The sequence below is a fragment of the Aulostomus chinensis genome, chromosome 17, assembly GCF_037954235.1.
Source record: "Aulostomus chinensis isolate RoL2024-O1b breed Wild chromosome 17, RoL_Achi_v1.0, whole genome shotgun sequence".
Classification (NCBI taxonomy): domain Eukaryota; kingdom Metazoa; phylum Chordata; class Actinopteri; order Syngnathiformes; family Aulostomidae; genus Aulostomus; species Aulostomus chinensis.
In genome coordinates this window covers 7093011-7114791 of record NC_141336.1, presented here as the reverse complement: position 1 = coordinate 7114791, position 21781 = coordinate 7093011, and the positions used below count along the sequence as shown (strand labels likewise).

At 40.0% G+C, this 21781-nt stretch overlaps 2 protein-coding genes across 2 annotated transcripts in view; one reads left to right on the top strand and one right to left on the bottom strand.

Moving 5' to 3' along the window:
• prkd1 (protein kinase D1) overlaps positions 1 to 21781 on the bottom strand; it is a 65711-nt gene that overhangs the window by 32048 nt on the left and 11882 nt on the right. The gene's annotated exons all lie outside the window — the stretch shown is intronic.
• On the top strand, positions 8674 to 16567 carry LOC147246152 (sterile alpha motif domain-containing protein 3-like). The gene is made up of 6 exons (XM_086182559.1): positions 8674 to 8844; positions 9869 to 10005; positions 12879 to 13912; positions 13995 to 14150; positions 14884 to 14976; positions 15611 to 16567. Exons 3-6 carry the CDS (start codon positions 12890 to 12892, stop codon positions 15923 to 15925), a joined length of 1587 nt encoding a protein of 528 aa, XP_086038685.1. The 5' UTR covers positions 8674 to 8844; positions 9869 to 10005; positions 12879 to 12889; the 3' UTR covers positions 15926 to 16567.

Here is a 21781-nt window from a genome sequence, read left to right as displayed (position 1 = left end):
CTCTCCAACCCCAACAAAGGGGTTCTGGTTCTGGGTCATGACTGGATGCTAGCAGCAGGCACTCTACTACAATATCTGACCTAGCCCTTTTGGATTTGTTCTCCCAAACTCCATTTTTAAAATAGCACTTTCTGTGCTCAAAGCACTGTGTATGGCACAGTTCACTTTCACAATGGTAACAAAAGCACTGAGGTATTTTCTTTGGTCTCATGACTCTCATCGATCAACTGACAAAATATACACCGTTTTGGTTTAGAACCATATCATAATGCTAATCTAGCTTTATGATCTCGTCTCCAATTCCATTAATATACAACATAATAGCATATCACAAGTATTAATATAGTATTAATGAATAAATATATATTTTATTATTAATATTTTATTATTGCAAGGGAGGGGTTTACATTTGTAATGACCCAAGGGGAACCAATAGTGACTGATCTCTCAACTAATGACGAGTGATTTTTCTTATTCAAAATGAGTGGTTTCATCCAATATTGAGTGAGGAAATTCAAGCCAGTCCTGACATCATTCTCTGGTCAGCCGTGGTTTCACTGCTATTCATATGCGAATCAGAGGTTTCACGAGCTCTCTTGGTTTGATTCTGACAATTCGTGGCACAGACGAATGTGATGTTCGCAGGCTATATATTGCCATAAATGTAAACAAAACCCCACTTTTCATGCAGTGAAAGCTCATTCTCTTTCAATGCATTCAGATTGCTCTGTTGGTACTCTCTCTCCCACTGCACATGGATCAGGTTTCCTGCCCATGCTGATTACTAGCTGAGGTGGCTCTTCTTCATCCTAAGAAATGTATTGCAGGTCATCTCTTTCAATTTGCACAGCAAATTTGTGAATCACTTTCTTCATGCATCAAAGCAATGATGAGTTTCTTTCAACTTATTGAAAGGAGGGCATCATGTGAATAATTGCTGATTCTCTCACTGTGACTTCTACCTCCCAGCTTAACCTTCTTATCTTGTTGCTTTTGCCAGCTGGGTTGATGTCATATAGAGATAGATAGATAGATAGATAGATAGATAGATAGATAGATAGACAGATAGACAGATAGATAGATAGATAGATAGATAGATAGATAGATAGATACTTTATTGATCTCCTGGAGAAATTTGAAATTTGATGAATGCTTTACTGTCATCTTGAGCAGTTATGGCCTCCAAGGGCCCTGGCGAATTTCAGACAGGCATCAGAATCATATATTTCCATTTGCTTCTTCTCTTCCTGTCCCTGGCCAGCCTGAGGACCTTAAGGGTCACACTGTTTCTGCCACTTCTCAGATTAAACTCATGCTGTCATCCATGTCTTCACCTTGGGCAGTGGGTTTCTCCACTGATTCAGATCCTCAGGGTTCCTATCATTCCGCACCTTGAACATGCTGTGAAGTACCAACATTGATTGTTTGCATTCTCATATCAGTATATGTCATCACAGTTCTGAGGGAGTTTTTTGCCCCTTTTCTGGTTGCCAGGTAGGTGTCTGTGCTTCCACGTCATTCTTCTTGATCTCTTGGTCAGCTGTCTCTACTTCTACCTGCTCTCATTACATGTATGAGGGATTTGACGTATTCTTACTTTTGCCCTTTTAATCTCCACTGTTAAATCCCATCTTTGATGGCATGGGTATAGTGGATATTGCCGTCTATATGTGATCAATATCTTAAATTTGTGATATGACAACATCACCTCTTGGATTAGACTCACTAATTGCTTGGTCTTCATATGCAGGCAATTTACTCTCAGGACTCTTCTTCATTTTGATGCTTGTTGCTTTGTCCATGTATGATATTATAATGGACAGTCGTGCCCCCACTTTTCACCACTACTTCTTGGCTTTAGGCAAGGCAAGGCAAGGCAATTTTATTTGTAGAGCCCGTTTTCACAAACAGTTTGTCTCAAAGGGCTTCACATGGCATCATAACAACATCCTCTGCCCTTAGACCCTCACATCGACTGAGGAAAAACTCCATAGAAAACCCTTTTAACAGGGTTAGCTTCCCTGCTCTTGACCTCTTTCATGAGGTCCTTCTTGTAGGGTTTACCTTTTCTGTGGGGCAGGGCTCCTCACAAAAGCTTTGTTGTGGGCTCTCTGTATTTTGTTCGTGATCAACACAATCAGCCCATGGCTCTCTGTCTCCAAAGGGGTTCCCACCAGGGGGTAAATTTATTTTACCACCTTTTGAGAGTAACAGGTTGGTCCCCTCAGGAGTAGCAGTTAGGTCTTTGTCATCTTCCTCTTTTGCAGTTTTACTTGGTTCTTCTTTGCTTCAACTTTCTGCTACTCAGGGTCCTTGGAGTTATACATTCCAGGAATATATTCAAACTTCTTGACTACTTTCATTATGATAGGGCTGGCCATGGTTGGTAGATAAACAACAACAACACACAGATGAGCTGCTTGTTAGCATGTATTTTGTAAATGTTTTGTACATTCTAGAGGTTCTCAGTGAGCACAGATGGACCCAGTGTTTGTTTGCTTGGCCAGAAGGCTTGGCAAAGCATGATGGGTAGTTTGGGATATTTTTCCCCCCTGCATGTAATTCCGAAGCCCTCTCGCCTTTTCTTTCACACACACGTCTTCACACACTCTGCAGCATCCTCAGCAGAATGCAGCTCTGATTAGACATTCTGCTGTCACAAATTATCTCCATTTATTCAAATTATTGTTTATGGCTTTTGTTTGGAGGCCCAACATGCATTTGGAAATCTGAACAAGCTGCCGAGCTGTTATTATATGCTTCAGAAAATGACTTGTATGTGTGTGTATGTGTGTGCCTGTGACGGTTTCCTAGTAAGTCCTTGTCTGAATACAAATGCTTGTGTTTGTGTGTTATGGAATCAGCAGTGGCGGCTGGTAGCTTGTTAACCCACAGCCAGAAAACAAACACTGCGGGCAGAGTGGCTGTAAATCAGCATTGTGCTAATATTTACATCAATGTGTTTGAAGAGTGTGAAAAAGGAAAGTTTGCAGACATTAAGTGGTGAAGATATGGCCTTATTTTCGTAGAGGTTTTCATTGTCATTGCATTTGTGAGCTAAAACGTTCCTCTGACATCTTTGAAATCAGTTGTCAGACTTTTGAGCATTGACACCCGATATCATGGTCCTTATTGGACATGGTAAAATTTAGTTATGGCCATCTAGTTGTGGAATCAAAGTTTGCATTACCATGGACTTCTTGGTTTCGTAGCTCTGATCTTACTTGTGTTTCTATTTATTTCTTCAGTGTGTTTGTAGGTTGTGTTTCTCCTTGTTTTTTAGTCAACTTGTCATTTCCTGTTTTCGGTGACCTGTGTATTAATCTTTTTTTCATCTTTGTCGTTCACCACCCCATTTCCTTGTGTTTCTTACCTAATCAGTTCTTTCCCTGCCGTCTCCCACCTGTTTCTTGTTGTGTGAATAGTTGAGTGTGTATTTAAGTCTGGCTGTCTGAGTCAGTCTTCACCACTTCTCTTTACCTCACTTCTTTGTAACTGCACTGTTTACCCATCAGCTTTTTGCTTCCTGCTTTTTTTATTAAAGGTGCCATCGAGAGGTTGAATGGGGTACTAATTCTTGTTCTGTGATGTGATATATAACCCCACAAAAAATGGTTGGATCAGTAATGACTCAGAACCTTCCTAAAAGGCTCTCTGAAACCGCTATGTTACCATGTTGGGTTTAGACTGCGTCATTTGTCCCTATTGGCGTCATTTCTGACCTTATCTGGCAACCTCATTTAACTACTACTCGGTGATTGGCTGCCCTCACTGTCACTGAAAAGAAAGTACTCCCACTTTCTCGGCTAACTGTCGCCGGTGTTAACTGTGACTGCTACTGTCAATTGACAACATTCCATATCATACAACAATATTCGTAAGATAAGATACCAAGTAGCCATGGCCCATTCGCGGATCCAGCCGTATATGCAGTGGCAGGGTGGCCGTCGGGACAACCGGGAGTTTTCCCGGTGGCCTGGCCCCTTGGTAGCCTGCCTGGCTGGCGAGATTCCTTCCCCCTCAAGCCAGGCCATGCCAGGCCAGCTAGTGACAGACAGTGCAGATAAAACAAAGGTCTCAATTCTATCGAGGCCATTCGTTCAATCTATCTGCTCAGTCAGTTAGTGCTGCTGCTGCAGTCTCCAGTTTGTGTCGCACGAGTGAGCAACACGAGAGAGTTGAGAGAACTGCACTCACTCGGCTCGCTCGCATAATCGCCCCTTCCCGAAATATGTCGAAAGGGCGTGTGTGAAAGGGTTGGCTTCAATGTGTGTGAGTGGGGGGGCATTGATCGAACTGTGACGTAACACTTCAGCCAAAAACGCATTTGTCCATTTTCCCACAGCAATTCAAAAAAGGGGAGATACTTCAAACAGAGGTAATGACACTGCCTCACACTTCACATGTAAACCCCACAACTGGGGGACGTTGAATAAACACCAAAAACACGAACACAATGATTTTCATTCTAGGGGACCTTGAAGTTTATTGTGTTTAATTTCACCTTTTAGTTTGTAGGGTTTTTTGTTTTGAATAAGGTTTGAGTTCTAGACATCCAGCCTCCTCTTTGTTTTCTTCATCCTGGTCACTCTTGCATTTGTGTCCATCTCAACCACCTCAGCCTGGCACCCATTTTTTTTACCAGCTATGTCAGCCAGTTCAATTAAAGTTTCAATTGAGTTCTCTTGCAAATGTGGACCTGTTCCGCAGGGGTGGATTGAGGTCCAGTTGTGTAGAATAATTTGTATTTTACTTTCTCAACTCACTAAATTTCCCCCCAAATCCAGTTAGCATTATGATAACCACACCCTCTAAATAACCACAACTTATGTGACTGTTCGCTTATATGACCTTTCTCGGGGAGGGTAAGTGAGAGAGCATACTTCTATATACAACTCTGGCAAACACTACCATCTTGTCCTCCAATGCCGAAAAGTCCTCCAGCATCTGCAGGACTGTGCTTCCTTTTCCCTGGAGAATTTTGTTTAGCATGTTAAGGTCATCTGTCATATCCACCTTGAAGTGAAGCTTCTCTAGCCAATTTGGATGTTCCAGTTCAGGATAGGCAAGTCCCTTGCTTTCCGGAAAAGTTATCATGTGCAGAACCCATTTCAGAACCTTTCCCCTGGACAGCCACAGGACTTCGTTATACTGCCAGAGATCTGAATATGCCTGCTGACTTCAACAAACAATATATAAAACTGTTGGGGGTTTAATAATTTGCCAGTCAACTATCTGAATGGTAAACAGACGTTTTAAGTATACACCACCTTTCTACCTTAGTGGCACTCAAAAGTGATTTACAGTGTCATCTCATTCACCCATTCACATACACACTGATGGCAGAGGCTGCCACGCAAGGTGCCACCCTACGCATCAGGACCAATTATGGGTTCGGTATCTTGCTCAAGGACACTTCAACATGGTCACCAGGGGTTAGTATTGGCAAGGACCTTGCAATACGATCTGTATCATGATACTTAGGTCACGATAAGATATTATATATAATATTTGCAATATTTTGCCCAGTTAATATCAAAATTAAAAGTAGAGACGAAAAAACCAAGTTGCTGTATATGTTCATCAGATGACATTGATCATTCAAAGGGACAAATTGAGTCAAAACGATTTGCTTCAACACAACCTATTTATTATTTATCATTAGTTTTTTGCAGACTTTCACTGAAAAAAAGAAAATGCAGTGTTACACACTGCCATCATCAAATAAAGTGTCACAAGTTTCTTTTCATTGAAACTACTATGTGGATGTCTCAAAGTCACCATTACAACATACTGAAAGCATTGTAACCACTCTAAGTGAGAACATGAAGGATAAAGTACCCTGAGTTACTGACAATGCACAAAAATAAGTAAAAATGTATGCTATTGTGTCAATCTGAACACTGACCTGAACAGATCATATGAAAATAAAATGCTTGTGCATCCATATTGCATATGTGCTCTATATCAGTGCACATTGATCTGAAAAGTATGAGGAAAATAAAGTAATGTGTATATATATTACACCCCACACATGTGTAACCATTTCCCACTCATCGGAGATATACTGTAGTGAGACGTTATGGTAACATATGACTCGGTGGCCCTGGAATTCCATCCGTCATACGTCAGGGCAACTCTTTGTGCTGTGTTTAGAGATGTTTTAACAGCTGTCTTCACCTCGTCATACATCTTGGGCACAGCTGTTTCTGTAATGTGGATGTGTTGCAGTATCCTGAAACGAGGCTCCAATATACGTAGCATCCACCAGAAGCCAAGACTGTCAACTACACTATACGGGCGCAAATCTTGACAAATAAAACGCACCATGGCCTCAGTGATACGCTGAGCATGAGGTGAGTTAGATGGTAGTAAATTATCCAGCGTATTTTGGTTTGGCTAAATACGCCTCTGCAGCTGTTTCTCTGCTAACACCTTGGCATGATGTCTTGCTATGTGTGCTCGTAAATAGTCGTGTTCCCACAATATTTCATGGCAGTGAGGCAAAGCTTGTGGCGTTGTCTTTATCAAGCTTGCTATTACTCCCTTTAAGTTGGAAGCCAAAGTACTTCCAAACGTTGATTTTGTACTGTGGAGGCATTGTAATTTTGTTGGCCATGTTGTTTGGGATTTGAGTCAGTCCGCGTTGGCCACTGTGACTGCCTCTACTACAAAGTGGCGCAGCGCCGCACAGCAAATTGGCTCTACAGCACCACCTCACGTAATGGAGATGTGGAAGTGGTGCAATTCACAATGCATCTAATACATGAATTTTCCTAAAAAAAAATCAATATTAGGAGCTGAAAAATCGATATATGTCAGGTGGCTGAAAATCGCGATATATCGCCAAATCGATTTTTTTTCACACCCCTAATGGTCACCTGGGGAAGTGAGGATTGAACCAGCAACCCTTCGATTGATCGATGGCAACTCTACCTCCAAGTCATGTTGCCCAAATATCTGAATGACAAGATTAATCACCTTGAGGCATTTGGGGACAGGGGGGGGCGATTTTTGTGCACTAATTGTGCAAAAATTCACCACAGCTTAAGCAACCTCCCTTCATGTTTGGTCTTTTAGCACTGTCATTTCAATGATTTCTGCCTGATCAAAGTTCACATATCTGCACAACAGCATTGTTTATTTTTCCACATTTTTTTTTAAGTCCTAGAACAGATGTTCTGACATTTTAATGTATGATTCTTTCATATGTTCTCCATCTGTAAATGGGTTTCTGCCCCTTACCATCTCCAGAGCAGCCAAGAAACTAGCAATCGCAGCTGAGTTTGGGGACTTGAAAGTATATTTGTGAAGTTCTGTAATTGTTTTTCTCCATCTTTTTAAGCAAATGATTCATGCCTGTTCTTTTAAAATTATTCTTTTTGGTTTGCTGATTTCTAATCATATACTAAGCACAGAGGTATCTGGCAGCATGAAAGTGAATTCACCCAGAATTAAACTCTCTATTTCCCTCAGAGACCTTTACCTTTTTTTGTTTTTTTAGATTTATCCCGGTCAGCTTATGGAAGGTCAGAAACTCAATAACAGCCACTTAAGGTGCCAGGCAGAGGTGGTGGCATTAGATGCTATAGGATGGGAAGCATATTTTAGTTTCTTTTTTTTTCAGTGGCACAGTATAACCTTGACCTCCGACCCCACGTAATAGATGTTTCCTTTTCAAGAAAATAAATAAATACTCCTGTTATTTATTTTCATATTGTTTTTCCAAAGTTACAGGAAGTAGTGATGGGAAACTTTTGCCTGATTGCGAAAGAATCTAGTTCCACTGACCAATGACATTTGCTGGAGTGGATTCAATTGATGGACACAGCACACGCACTCATCATTTTGGGTCTGCTATTTTAGAGCCTGCGGGTTGGAATCCCGGCTCAAGCACGGCATCTTTCTGTGTGGAGTTTACATGTTCTCCCTGTGCCTGCATGGGATGTCTCCGAGTACTCCAGTTTCCTCCCACAGTCCAAAGACATGCAAGAGGGGACTAGGCTAATTGGATACTCTAAATACCATAGGTGTGGCTGTGAGAGCAAATGGTTTTCTGTCTATATGTGTTGGCCCTGCAATGGACTGGTGACCCATCCAGGGTGAACCTTGCCCGAAGGCAGCTGGGATAACACCAACCACCAGCCCCCCATGACCCTTACAGGAAGAGCAGACTTGTTTAAGAGCAGACTTAGATATGCTGCTATATGCTTAGACTGCCAGGGGATCTCCCATGGTGCACTGGGATTCTCTCTTCTCTGGATGGATGGAAATTAAGAAAATAAAGTAAATATTAAAAATAAACAAAAATCCACATAACCTTAAAAAAAACAAAGTGTGCAATGTGCAAATCACTCAAGGGTTGTAACAAAAATAAAATACAGTATACAGGGTTTAAAGTAGTCATAGTAGTAGTATTTAAAAAAAAATGACTATAGGTCTATAGCCTACTTTGAAAAGCTTCTGAAATTGGCATTTAAAAATGCCAACTGACTGTCAGTTCTGAGATAGCTTCTCATCTCTTGTCAGGATTTGCGCTGATTTAGAAAAGACCCACTGTACACTCAAAAAAGAGAAACTGCCTGTTAGTCCAAGTTTTTAAATTCAAACATGTAGTTTCTACTAAAATAAAATATGTGGTAAGATTTACATATTTAATTTGTGTATATTTTACTTAAAACCTTACAACTCTTATATTACTTGATTAAATCACGTTGAGCTAACATGAAGCAGTCAAGGTCAAATGCAGATGTGAGAAAATCTCGGACCCTATCGCGAGACTACAATTTCAGGAGGGAAGAGATAACGGTGTACACGAGGAGAGGAGCACATGAAAGGATTAAGGTAAATTTATAACCTGTACATTTTTCTTAGATGTTTTTATTTATTTATTTTTTGCTATTTACATGCACCCACATTTAAATATTTCATTTATCGAATTATTACTTTGTTAAGAGCCGAATTATGCTAACTATCGGCCCCCACGTGGCTAACGATAAGATGTAAGGGCTCATTTAGCCTAATTAGACAAGTTTGTTACTGCAGTTTATATCAGCTGGTGTTTGTGGTACGGTAATTTTTCCATATTGATGACATTTACGTATTTGTAATGTGCAAAAACGAGAAAGTAAGAAGTTAATTTTTCACTGCTGTAGCTAGCGCCCCATGACCAGTAGTTAACTGTCCCAACAAGCCGCTGATTTTAGCCAATCAGAAGGCTTCGTCTAGGTGCCTTCGTCCCCTTTTGTCCTACATGTCCTCTTATTGAGACCTAAAATGTACAGACCATATGAAGTCGTTTAGCTAAAAGTCTAGTCGTTTCAGCTTCCATTCAGCTTTAATTCTTATATTTAATATCGCGCAGTGTGAGTGAGGCAACTGACTGGCGCACATTAAGTATGGCATAATGTTTTTTCCTCGTCTCCGGCCGTACGGGTGAGTCGCTTTTTTTTTTTTTTTTCAACTCGTGTGGCTGCGTGTGAGTTGCGCTCCGCAGTGGTTCAGCTCCGGGTGTCGTCGTCCGTCTCTTTTATGCAGTCTATGCTCAACAGCCAGTTGAAGCTGCCACATCGACTAGAATAAAACGTTGCTGCACGGGCGGAAACGCGACGCTCGTGCATGACGTGCGACCTGAGGTTTAAAACAAACAAACAAAAGAACAAGTGACTGGACTTATCAAATGGTGTATAAATTATCTTATCAATATAATGTCATATTCACACTGCAATGTTGTAATAGTGAGGCTACATAATTTGAGCTGTTTGTGAATACATTAGAGATTTGACCTGTTTTTTTTTTTTTCTTTTTTTTGAATGTGATTGATTACTTGCTGGTCTAACTTCAATTTGTTGTTCTCTCTGCATTACAGGATTTTGTGACGGTGAATGTGTCCTTTGGTTTCCTGACCAACCCCACTAATCTTGCCTAAATCTGCCACACCAGTGACACCTGTGATGTGCTAAGTAGAAGATTTAATCAGTTTTGACCTACAGATACTCTTAAAAGGTGATTTTTGCTAACATTGTCAGTTTTTTCTGCTTAAAATGTTTGAATTTATTTAGTACTTTGGTCCAACAAATCTCATTCAGCTCAGTTCTTTTTAAACTACAATTTCTGAAGAAATGTGGAGGTGTAAGGAATGTTGTTTGTCTGTATCTAGTAGACCTGAACTACTAAAACATTTCAGATTACAGCACTATCTGAGACAACACTATCTGTGTCCTCATACAAATTGCCCTTGTTCTTTTAAGACATGGAATGCTTTGCGTATTCATTTGAGTAGAATTCATCCGAAACCAAGCCCTCCAGTGATTCAGGAATTGTCCACCTTCAGTTGTCATTTGTGTCCATGTAGCAGCCTTCCTACAGAGAGAGAGTACTTTGTTCATATTGGGACTCATTTAAAGAATAATGAAACTGTTAGATGTATGTTTGAAGGTTGTACTTTTCAAACCAACATGTATGGAACATTCCACTCACATAAGAATAGAAAGCACAACCCACACACACTGAAACATTTCAAGCCAGGTATAGTTGCAAACACCCAAGTTTTACCAGAAGACTCTGAAAGTCCTGGAGAGATTGCAGATAATCAAAATGACCCTGAGGCACCCGGTACATCTACAAGCTGTGATGCAGACATGACTAATAACTTGCTTGATGTATTTGAGCAAAATTTTGCTGCAGCGTTGCTCAAGTTGGAGCATTTTTCCCATGTCCCGGGATCAAAACTTGATGAGTTTCTGGAGGAACTTAACTACTTGTTAAGATCAACGACGTTGCCATTCTCCATTAAGATCCTTGAGGGATTATTTAAAAAACATGGTATAATAACTGATGAATCTTTGATAACAGAAGTAGCGTCTGTGGTCTGTGAGTCTAATCCTTTGCTCAAAGCTATAGGGAAGAGTGGTGCCTTAAGCACATCTTATCTCCGCAACCATTTTTACAAAAACAAATTCAATGTGATACAGCCTATTGAGTATACACTTGATGGCAAAGAAAAGAAGACTTTTCAGTATGTGCCTGTACTGAAGTCACTGCAGCAGATGCTTGAAAGAAAAGATGTTGTGGACAAGGTAGTAGAAAATCACAATGTACAGCAAAGTAAGGTGTCTGTCAAGCAGCATGCTTACAGATCTTCTCAAGATGGTTCACACTTGAAAGAAAATATCTTTCTGTCAGGTGGCGAGTTGAGAATTTTGTTAAAATTATACATAGATGAATTTGAGATTTGTAATCCACTGGGAACATCTCGCAGAAAGCACAAACTTTGTGGCATCTACTGGACTTTAAATAACTTACCTGCATGCTTACATTCCTCACTACCCTCAATTTGTCTGGCCATACTGTGCAAAAGTGATGATTTGAAGAAGTATGGTTATGAACCTATTTTGCATCCTCTTCTTCAAGATGTAAAAACTCTAGAGCAAGATGGACTTCACATTCCACTGCTTGGAAAATGTCTTCAAGGAACAATCCAGTTTGTTGTGGCTGATAACCTGGGAGCTCACAGTTTATCAGGTTTAAATGAGAGCTTCTCCAGTGGTTATATTTGCAGATTTTGCACTGGAACAAAAGCGGACATTCAGACAAATGAAGTGAAGTCGAGTGCATTCAGTCTTAGGAGAAAAGAGCTCCATGCCTTTCATGTAAAAACAGCTACTGAAAATGGTGCAAGTTCTTTTGGAGTGAAAAATCATTGCATTATAACTAAAACTCTCACCCACTTTAGCATTCACACAGGCTATCCTCCAGATGTCATGCATGATGTTTTTGAAGGTGTTGTGCCAGTAGAGCTTGCATATTGCTTGGGTGTCCTTGTAAAAAAGAAAATTTTCAGTTTTGAAACACTGAACAGAGCCATCTTGCATTTCCCTTATAAGTGGGGAGACAAAAGAAACAAGCCACATGCAATCCCACTTACATTTTCTACTCGAAAAACAATCGGTGGGAATGCCCATGAAAACTGGTCCCTTTTAAGACTACTTCCATTTATTATTGGGCATTTGGTTCCTGAAGGCGAACCAGCATGGGAAGTTCTATTGGACTTAAAAGACATAATGGAGCTTGTGGTTGCTCCAACAGATACAGATGAGTCAATAGCCTATCTTGAGGTGAAAATTTCAGGACACAGACAGAAGTTCCAAGAACTCTTCCCAGATGTACAGCTAATCCCAAAACATCATTACATAGAGCACTACCCTCAACTAGTAAGGATGTTCGGTCCTCTTGTTGAGCTCTGGACAATGCGCTTTGAGGCAAAGCACAGTTATTTCAAACAAGTTGTCCGACACATCAACTGCTTCAAAAATGTGCCTCTAACTCTGGCAAAAAAGCATCAGCTCATGATGGGATATCACATGAGATTGACAAGTCTGAACAAATCTGTTCCAAAGGTCACAAGTGTCTCCACACTTCCGGTCGCTGTTTTAAAACAAGAAATAGTTCAGGCAATTGATCAGAACTTCCCTGGAACAACAGAAGTTCACCTTGTTAACAGTGTGACAAGTAATGGGGTGAATTTCAAAAAAGGAATGCTAGTTGTTCATGGCTCCACAAGTGGATTGCCAGACTTTGCTGAGATTCTTCAGATTTACATTGTCAATGACAAACCATGTTTTATTGTGAAGAGAGTTTATGGGTGGTATAGAGAACATTTCAGAGCCTTTGAGCTAACGTCATCTTCAGCCTTTGAAATTCTCTTGATTAGGATTGATGAACTGGTTGATGACTACCCTTTGGCAGATTATTTTGTTGGACCCACCCGAATGGTGGCACTAAAAAGATTCATCAACTTGTAAAATGTGTTAATGTGCTTATATTGACACATATTGAAATTGTTCTAGTTGTAACATGTCTCTATTTTACATATTTAGATTGTTGGAAGATGTCTCAACCAGCAAAGCTCCGAATAATCTTAGGAGAGAAGAACTCACAAAAATTGACTCTACCAGATGGAATTCCAGAATCTGTTGGAGAACTTGCAGATGTTATAAAGAAGCAGTGTGGAATAGAAGGACACTTCAGACTTCAGTACATGGATGCCGATTTTGGCAACGAGTTCACCAACTTGGACTCAATTTCAGATGTCCTGGATAAAGGTACTCTCAGAGTAGTCTTTAATTCAGAATCACCTCACCTCACTGGATCTCCACCACCATCTTATTCAGCGGCTGCAGCCTCCCAGTCTCTAGATGATAGCTCTTCATTTGCATCTGGCAGCTCATCTGACACATATATCTTGTCTTCTCCTAAATCAACCTCCTCAAGGACCTCCAGTTGGCCCCTTGTTTTCAACATTCCTCGGTTTTCTTATGAAGCTGAGCTGCAGCTTGAAAAAGCCAACACTGCATTTAGAGAGAATGGAACCTTGTTGAATCCTGATGTAAAACTTAAATCAGCTATCATGGATGGTTTGATGGAAATGATTGTTAAGTACAAAGTCTACCTATCTGATGCAGAGTTCAGTGAGATTGCAGAAGCTCTTATAACAGCACATCCTTGTTTGAAAGAGCCAGGCTCCACCAGTGGATTCGGTGGTTGGAAGACAAGTTTAAAATATAAACTTGGGAACTACAGATCAAAGCTCAGGCGACTTGGATGTCCAGAAGTGAGTGTGAATTCTCTGCAACAAAAACCTGATGGCCGGCGCAGTCCTGCCTACAGTGTTAAGAAACCTAAAAAGGCTGAAGTGAATTACTGTCCACCACATCCGGCAGGTGAATCAGCCGAGACTTTGGAACAAATAAGAGTGAAGCTTCTGTCTGAGATAACAATCCGAAACAATGAAGACAAAGTAGCTGCCATGATGGACAAAACTTTTTCACTTAGACGCCTTGAGGTAGTTCAAGATGCACCCATGGTAGCAGATTTCAAAGCAAGGTGGCCAGGTCTCTTCAGTGTGAGGGAGGTAAGTAAATAAAATGTGAAGACTTTGTTTCTTACAGTGAACAACCATAATACATTGTTTTTTTTCTCTTGTTCAATTTCAGGTGAACGCAGAATTCAAGAGGATAACCACAGTAGAGCTGCAGTCCAAGTACTTCTCACAACTAGATGCACACTCTGAAAACCTGATGAAGGTTTTCGCCAGAAAAGGAGGGGTCCTCGGCAAAAAGCTGAAGGCGATGATGGTTCCAATGACTCGGGTAAGATAACCTGGCCAGGAAATTGTTAGGTTTTGAAATCTAGGAACAAATTGAAAGTAATGATAATGCAAGTATCATAGGTATTTAAACAAAGACAAAAGATACCATAACTATTATTAATTGAAAATTTCAAGTTTAATGTCATCCAACCATGTTAAATCCATTTAACATGTGTGCTTGCACTTCTTGTCCTTTAAGATAAACAAATAATATTGAACATAGAATAACAACAAAAAACAGATGCACAAGCTGCTAATGTAAATATATATAAAACCTAAAATTCATAGTGGAAGAGATTTAGTTGCCTCAACTAATAATGGGAGCACTACTTTCACAGCTGCCATTACACATCTTTGGCTCCAGCTTGATTTAAATAGAGGATTTACAGGTGTTTTTTTTTTATACACACAGTTGCATTGAGAGTTGACAATGCCAAAAATACCCAACAGGAATTTTATTGTGGACCTTGTAAACTCAAACCTAAAATAGATTGGTAAAAGGGTGCACCCATGACAGGTTATCAGTGTCTTCATAGGCAAAAACAGAAAATGACACACTTGAACTGCTGAATGAATATAGTTTAGAGCATCTTGGTCTAATTATATACTGTAGTTTTACTTAAAGTCGCCTCTTAAAGCTGCATCTAGGTTAGTTTTTTAGAAATGTTCTCTGCTGATTGGTTTTGTTCCAAATGTTTTAGTGTGCATGAACATCGTTTCTAAATTTCTCTTAGGTTGACAGCATTGAAGTTAGACGAGAGTGCATCCTGAGAAGCCTGAGCGTCTACTTAAATGAGGATCCACAAAAGTTTGTCAAAGACTACAAGGTAAGTTCAACAGGCATCAAACGTAACATAAATGAAAGAGCAATTATACAATATAAAAGATTTGGGAATCAGTCATAGAGGTTTTATTGTACAAATGTAAATGGGAGGAATGTTTTTTTTTAATTAAAAATCTGACAGCAGAGCTCTAGCTCTCTGCTTGAGAAAGAGTTCTGCTGCCCCTCCAGTAAACAATGTAATGGGTGTAAAGGATTGTCCATGATGGAGACAAAATTGGTCAGAGACCTCCTGTCTTACAGTCACAAGGATATGTCCAATGACCATACAGCCATATGAATCAGTTTATTGATCCTGCTGGCATCCCTGGAGTTGATGCTGCTCCCCCAGCACACCACAGCATACATGATGACACCAGTCTGATCTGCTCAGGGCTCCAGACCAACTTTTAGCATTGGTTACACTGATGCGTCTAACTTTTTTAGTTTTGTGGCATGTCAGATCTCCTTGTTTTCTACAAAATTAAATAGAAGATTCCTCTAAGGCTGGTGATTCCATCAATTTATTTTGTAATCTACAAGTCACATTATGTATTTTTTAGGGTCAATGATAGGCTTGGCACAAGAGTGATCTCTAATATATTTTAATGAGTTTAACCTTTTTAATTGTTCTCTTACAGACTAATAATGACTGCATTGAGAGAGAACTGGCAGAAACAGTGTTCGGGATCTATGTCATCCGACAGGAGGGGGCAGATCCTGATGACCGCCCTGAGGATATAGGAGTCATTTTGGAGGGGGTGGAGGTACTGAGTGGTTTGAGAAGTGTCCCGTTCGCAATGGCAATGTTTCTGGGACTTGTGTACGCTCTGAACATTAGTTACCCTCCTGAGCTAAAATACACATTCGAGGCTGTGCAGAAAATTATCATGGAAATGGAAGGAAACAGATTGTCAGCCAAAGTACAAAATCTAAAAACACTGCTGGCACGTTAATCACTAAAAAAAGGGCATTTTAGTGGCTGCCCAACCCTCTGTTCTTGATGTTTAAGTTTCATGTTCTACTTATGAGCGAAAATCAAGTCTGACTTTCTGAGAAGTAGTCTTATTTATTTTGAACTTTTTTAGTTTTGTAACATGCCAGCCAAAAGCTTTTAGCTTTTAGTGTGCTGTATAGATTTAAGCGTTAGCCTCAATACCTCATCAGCAATGTAAAATACTAAGTACCGTAGTTAATATGCTTCTAGACATATCTTTTGTCCCTTTTCTGTAGACAGTTTGTAAGGATGTGTTGCATATCTACCACAAAGTCAGACTTAAAATGATTTAATAATTTATTTTAAGAATGTCAACCTTGTTTATGGTTATGTTTTTTTTTTTTTACCTTTGTCAGACCTCTTTTTTTTTTTAGGCGTAAGCAAAAAAAAAAAGTGTTTACACTTAGGAAACTGAGAATGTCTAATGTTTTTATAATGCACTTACTCAGTTTTTGTAAGCCAGAGTAAACATTTTGCAAAAATAAATTGTTAAAATAATTTGGTTAAAACATTCTAAAAACTGTGTGTACTTCTATTTTTGGCACCACACATTGTTTTGATATTTTTATTTTGTAGAATGAACTTGAAGAAATCATGGAAATCATTTCTACCAAAAGAATTAATTTATTTTCAACATTAAGCATTTTAGTTGTTTAAACCAAATATCCTTGGTTTGGGTCAACCAAATATATCTGTGTTAATCAAACTTATTCTTGATGGTTTAGTTTGATCCTATTTAGATAGGTCTCTTTATCTAAATTCCAATGAGTTGAGATTACACAATACCCTTTGGTTAATCTTACCTATGGAAATTAAGTTGAATTAACCTTAAGTATTAGTTTAAATCAAACTGATGTAAAATTAGTTAGGTAGTCACAATTTAACTAAGTTGAACAAACTCAAATAAATTAAGTTGACCCAAATAAAGTATATTGGATTGGAACAACAAATTGTTTTATGTTGATGATTGTGTGGAAATGATTTCCATGATTTTTTTAAGTTCATTTAACAAATTATTTCTTTCAGTGTAAGGGCACTGAAGCTGTATCAATGCAGAGCCTCCACTTCATCACAAAGCACAGGTTTTGATATACAAGTGCTCACACCCTCTACCACTCAAAGGGATCAGCTGTGTGGGGGCATAATTGTTCTGACAAATAACCCTCGACCTCAATCAAGGCCTCAGTTTGGGGGCTCTGCATGTTAGGCTTAGCTTTTTCATCCTCTCCTCAAAGTCATTCCAATCCATAAGCACCGGCTCACTTGCAGTGCTTGCAGAAGTGCTGCTTGCAGAAGCTCTGCCAGCATCCATCTCCTCTCAGGCTGTTGATTGAGTTACTGCTTTGTGGTTCTTCTTTCCACTCTCCCATCGCCTGTTCTGCATTCCAGGCATTTACAAAAGCATGCTTTTTGAGGCTTGGGTCCAAAAAAATAGCACCAGTATGTGGACCTTTCAAGGTTTGAAAGTTTTTATTCTCCAGTTCAGCTGCAAGAGTGTTGATCTGACTCCACAATTATGCACTGTTTTTTTTATACTGTTCTCTCTCTTTGGGCAATAAATCTCTGGAGCCCTCATGCAATCACAATCGCTTTCAAGCCTGTCGCAAACCTGTGAGTAAATAAAAAAGTAATCAGTGGTAATTGGTCAGCCATAATTAGTGAGCTTTGTTTATTGTAATGTAATTGCAGCTTTCTACAAAACATATTACTTAAAGGTTCTTTCAACAATAACACCTTCTATTGAAGATTTTCTCTCAGTATGTACCACAAACATGTAGGCCTGGAAAAATTGTGCATGCATACCTCTTAGCTCATCTTTCTTGTGATCTCTTCAAGGGCTGAAGGACATATCAGGCCTCCTTCACTGTTTAGCATTAATATTGGCAGCTGCATGTTTACTAGTGCCAGTATTGAGACCAGGGGCTCTTAAATCAGTAACACATGTAAAATCTTAAGTTCCATCATGTTACAACATCCTGTTTTAGTCGAAACTGGGCCTGATCCATCTACTGCTGTCTCACACAGCTTTGCTGTGGTTACTGGGCTGTTGCGTACATACTCTGAGATGGCTTTGACTTTCTGTATTGCTGACTGTATGTTAGGCTCTTCTAGTGAATGCCTGACCAACAAATTTAGGCTGTGTGCAAAACAACTTTCCATTTGTTCCATTTCAGCAATGACTTTACAGCTTTCATGATGTTTATAGCATTGTTTGTGACACAGGCTGCAACTGTATCCTGGACACCTTTGTCACTTGGTCCACTTTGTAGGAAAGTTGTTGAGTTGTGTGCTACTCAGACATAATAAAGCTATTGTAATGAAGCCTATGACGGTGGAGAGGACTGCTCAATGGGACATGTGTCTGTGCGCGGGCAAAAGCACAGACACATGAGTAGACAGGACTCAGGGGGAAGTTAATGTCATTCTTTATTTTATTGTTGCAAATTTAACGAATGCGACCCAACAGATTAACAGACTTGTCTTCACTGTCAGATGATGTTCTGCCTGTGTGGGTAGCTGACAGAAAACCACACACACACACACACACACACACACACACACACACACACACACACACACACACACACACACACATCATATGTAACCCATTAATGTTTCTCTGTATTGGGTCTGCTGTGTCGTATTTAAAGGACAATCTCCAGAAAAGGGTTAAAGCCGCATCCTGTCTCTTGGTTTTAATGGCCATCCAAGAGTGAGTGCTGCCCAAACCTTATACAATGAGAACACCCTATTCAAAGACTATTCAGTAATTTGCTTTTTTAGTGCAAAGCCTTCAATATAGTGGTGTGTCACCAACACATAGTTCACTGAGGCTCTGGAGATAAAACAGTCAGTGGTGAGGCACACTGCTGGAGCATCCTTGATTTTTTTTTTCTTGAGGTCTGCTTCTGACCCTTTTGTAAAGATATTGCAGCATCTGATTTGAAAGTGTGTCTAGTGTATGATGGATCCAGTGCATGGGTGTATCTCCTGAAGCGCTCATCTTTCACCTTTCTTTTTGTTGTTAAGGTTGGATGGGCCTTCTCTCAAAGGCCCCCATTGTTGTTTGCCTTGGCCGCATTCTCACAACATGGGATGCTGTGGCTACAGTAGCTGTTGTAGTCGTATCTGCCTCCCCTGAGCTGGCTGGTTCTGCAGATGTTGCTTCTGTCTCTGATGTTGTTGTTGGTCCTGCTGCTGCTTCTTCTTCTCCTTGAATACCTTCCACCAGTGGAGTAGGGTGCTTGGTCCTTCAGTGCCTCCTCATATACAGCATGCTACTCCATGGCTGGAAATCAATTTTTTTGTTTGCAGTATTTGTGTTTGGCTTGTGATGGTTTTTCTGAACTGAAGTGCATCCAAACATTACTCTTCTTTCTGGTGCTCATTTTCATCAAATAGGCTGAAATCTTTATCTCTTGTTGACATTACTTACATCACTTCTCTCTAAGACATTGTGCAAGTCAATATTGTGGATGGGGAGGGGGAATGGGGACTATCTCCTTATTCAGTGGGTTTGTTACCGGGGAAAGGGCTGGGGACCCAGTGAAAAATTAATTACCATGGCAAGGCACGGTTGTTTAATGAGTTAGGTCGGGCCACAGAGTGGGTATTACATCAAATGGTTGTGTAGATGTTTTGCCAACAATATTCAGAAGATTCAAAAGACTATAGCTGCACTGGCTACAATGCTGTTTCTACTTCTAATATCGCAAATCGAGCATTAGCATTAGTTCTGTCAGGCCGTGGTAGTCAAGCGCTATTGGCTTCCCGTCCATCAATCAAACTGATCAATCAGCTGATCACAGCTGCTCAGCATCAGCTGATCAGATCCCTTGCTTCTGATTGGCCCCTCTCAACTTAAATGTCACCCGGCATCAACTCCCGCTCTGCTAGCTTCTGGCTGCTGCTCTGCCTGCTGTCATCGCTGCTATCTGCTGCTACCTACTGCAATCTGCTGCTGCTGCTGCTGCTATCTACTGCAGCCTGCTGCTGCTATCTGCTGCTGCTATTTGCTGTACAGTTGCTCCTGCTCGCAACTTGGAACCCTCCACCTCCCCAGCTCCACCTTGTCGTGTATACATGGCATTGATCGTTTCATGTCATGTTGCTGCTCTGTTCACGGGGGTATGTTTGCTCTTCCAGTCTTAAACTGGGAGAACCTTCCCTCACGCTGCTGGTCCCCTGTTTCATGGTGCTCATGAAAAATTCGCAGGGGACTCCTCTGAACAGAGCCATACCGCCAATTTTTACTATAATAAACAAATCAAGCTCGTTATCATCTCTTGTGTATCTTGACGTGAATGGACCTGACAGAAATAATAATAACAATAACAACAACAACAATAATAATTATAATGAAAATAGGAGGTCAGCACGATGGTGCACTGTCACCTCACAGCAAGAAGGTTCTGGGTTCGAGCCCCGGCTCGAGCACATCTTTCTGTATGGATGTTCTCCCTGTGCGTGCATGGGTACTCTGGCTTCCTTCCACAGTTCTAAGACATGCAAGAGGGAACTGACAGTAGGTGTGAGTGCGAATGGTTGTCTGTCTATATGTGTTGTCCCTGCAGTGGACTCAGGACCTATCCAGGGTGTATCTGCATCTCACCCAAAGGCTGCTGGGATAGGCCCTAGCCCCCCCCCCCCCCCCCCCCCACAAACCCTTACAGGATAAGTGGTAGAATGGATGGATGGATGATAATAGACCAAATCAGAATCAGAAGTCTGTATTTTCACTGTATACCATAGACTATACAACAAAATTACTCACTCTGAATGGTAGGGTCATTCACTCATACAAAACATTAAAAAAAAAGATTTTGTTGAAAGGATAAGGTGGCATGGTCATCTAGTAATTTTGATGAATAATTAAAGAATTAGTTAATGTACACAAAAGCTTTAAAGTCATCATCATCATCATCGTCATAATCGTCATCATCATAATAGTGTAGTCTAGGCCTGATATGATGGATTAATAACATTAATAGCCAACTAATATCAGCGTTGATTAAATGTAGGCAATAGTCCAATATTTGTTAATAATATCATGATATTAAAATTTAAGGGGGGCAAGATAACGATGATTCCACAGTGATGTTGGGCTATTTTTTATTTTCATATGGTCTTAAATTATATAAATTACATTTTCAGCTCCACTGACACTGCAGATCAACATGCTGCTCCAGAGTGTTGGGTTGCCAACCTCCAGATAAAGTTAGGCCATGGTGTGACCAAAAAAAAAAAAAAAAATCATGAAAACAAAGCCTTTCAATTTTCAAATTTTCAGTTTTCTTTACTAAAGGCAAAACTTTGATGATGCTTAGACTAAGATGCTCATCGTCCATTGTAAAGAAATAAATTCCATAAATAAATTAGCCATCATAACTCTTTGCATGTGCTGTTAACTATTAAACATATTCCACCACCATTAGTCGCTGCAGCCAAACATGGACACAAATTTGGACAAATGTCAACTTTTGGTAATATCATAATTGAGAATGTGCCAAAATCTATTGCTTTAGCATAAATAATTTCTGAATGAAATGATATTCATCACAAGAAAGTCTTTTTGATCGTATTAATCTAGCTTACAGGTCGGTCATCTCAAACATACAGTCTTGACTTCACAATTTTTCCAGACATATGAGGTTGATAGGGGAGGGGATTTATTTCCTGAATGAATGTGGAGAACAATTTAGTTGTTCAGCCAGTTTTATTATGTCAGCCTACCTTAAATATTGTTTCTGATGAACAAATGTAGAAACTGATTTTAAATCACACAGAAAATCCACATCATTGTTTTAACACAACT

Excerpts from the sequence above, each read along its gene's own strand:
- LOC147246152 (XM_086182559.1), top strand. The coding sequence starts at position 12,890 with ATGTCTCAACCAGCAAAGCTCCGAATAATCTTAGGAGAGAAGAACTCA. Across the intron at positions 13,913-13,994 it reads GTCTCTTCAGTGTGAGGGAG|GTGAACGCAGAATTCAAGAG; the intron begins GTAAGTAAATAA and ends GTTCAATTTCAG. Across the intron at positions 14,977-15,610 it reads AGTTTGTCAAAGACTACAAG|ACTAATAATGACTGCATTGA; the intron begins GTAAGTTCAACA and ends GTTCTCTTACAG.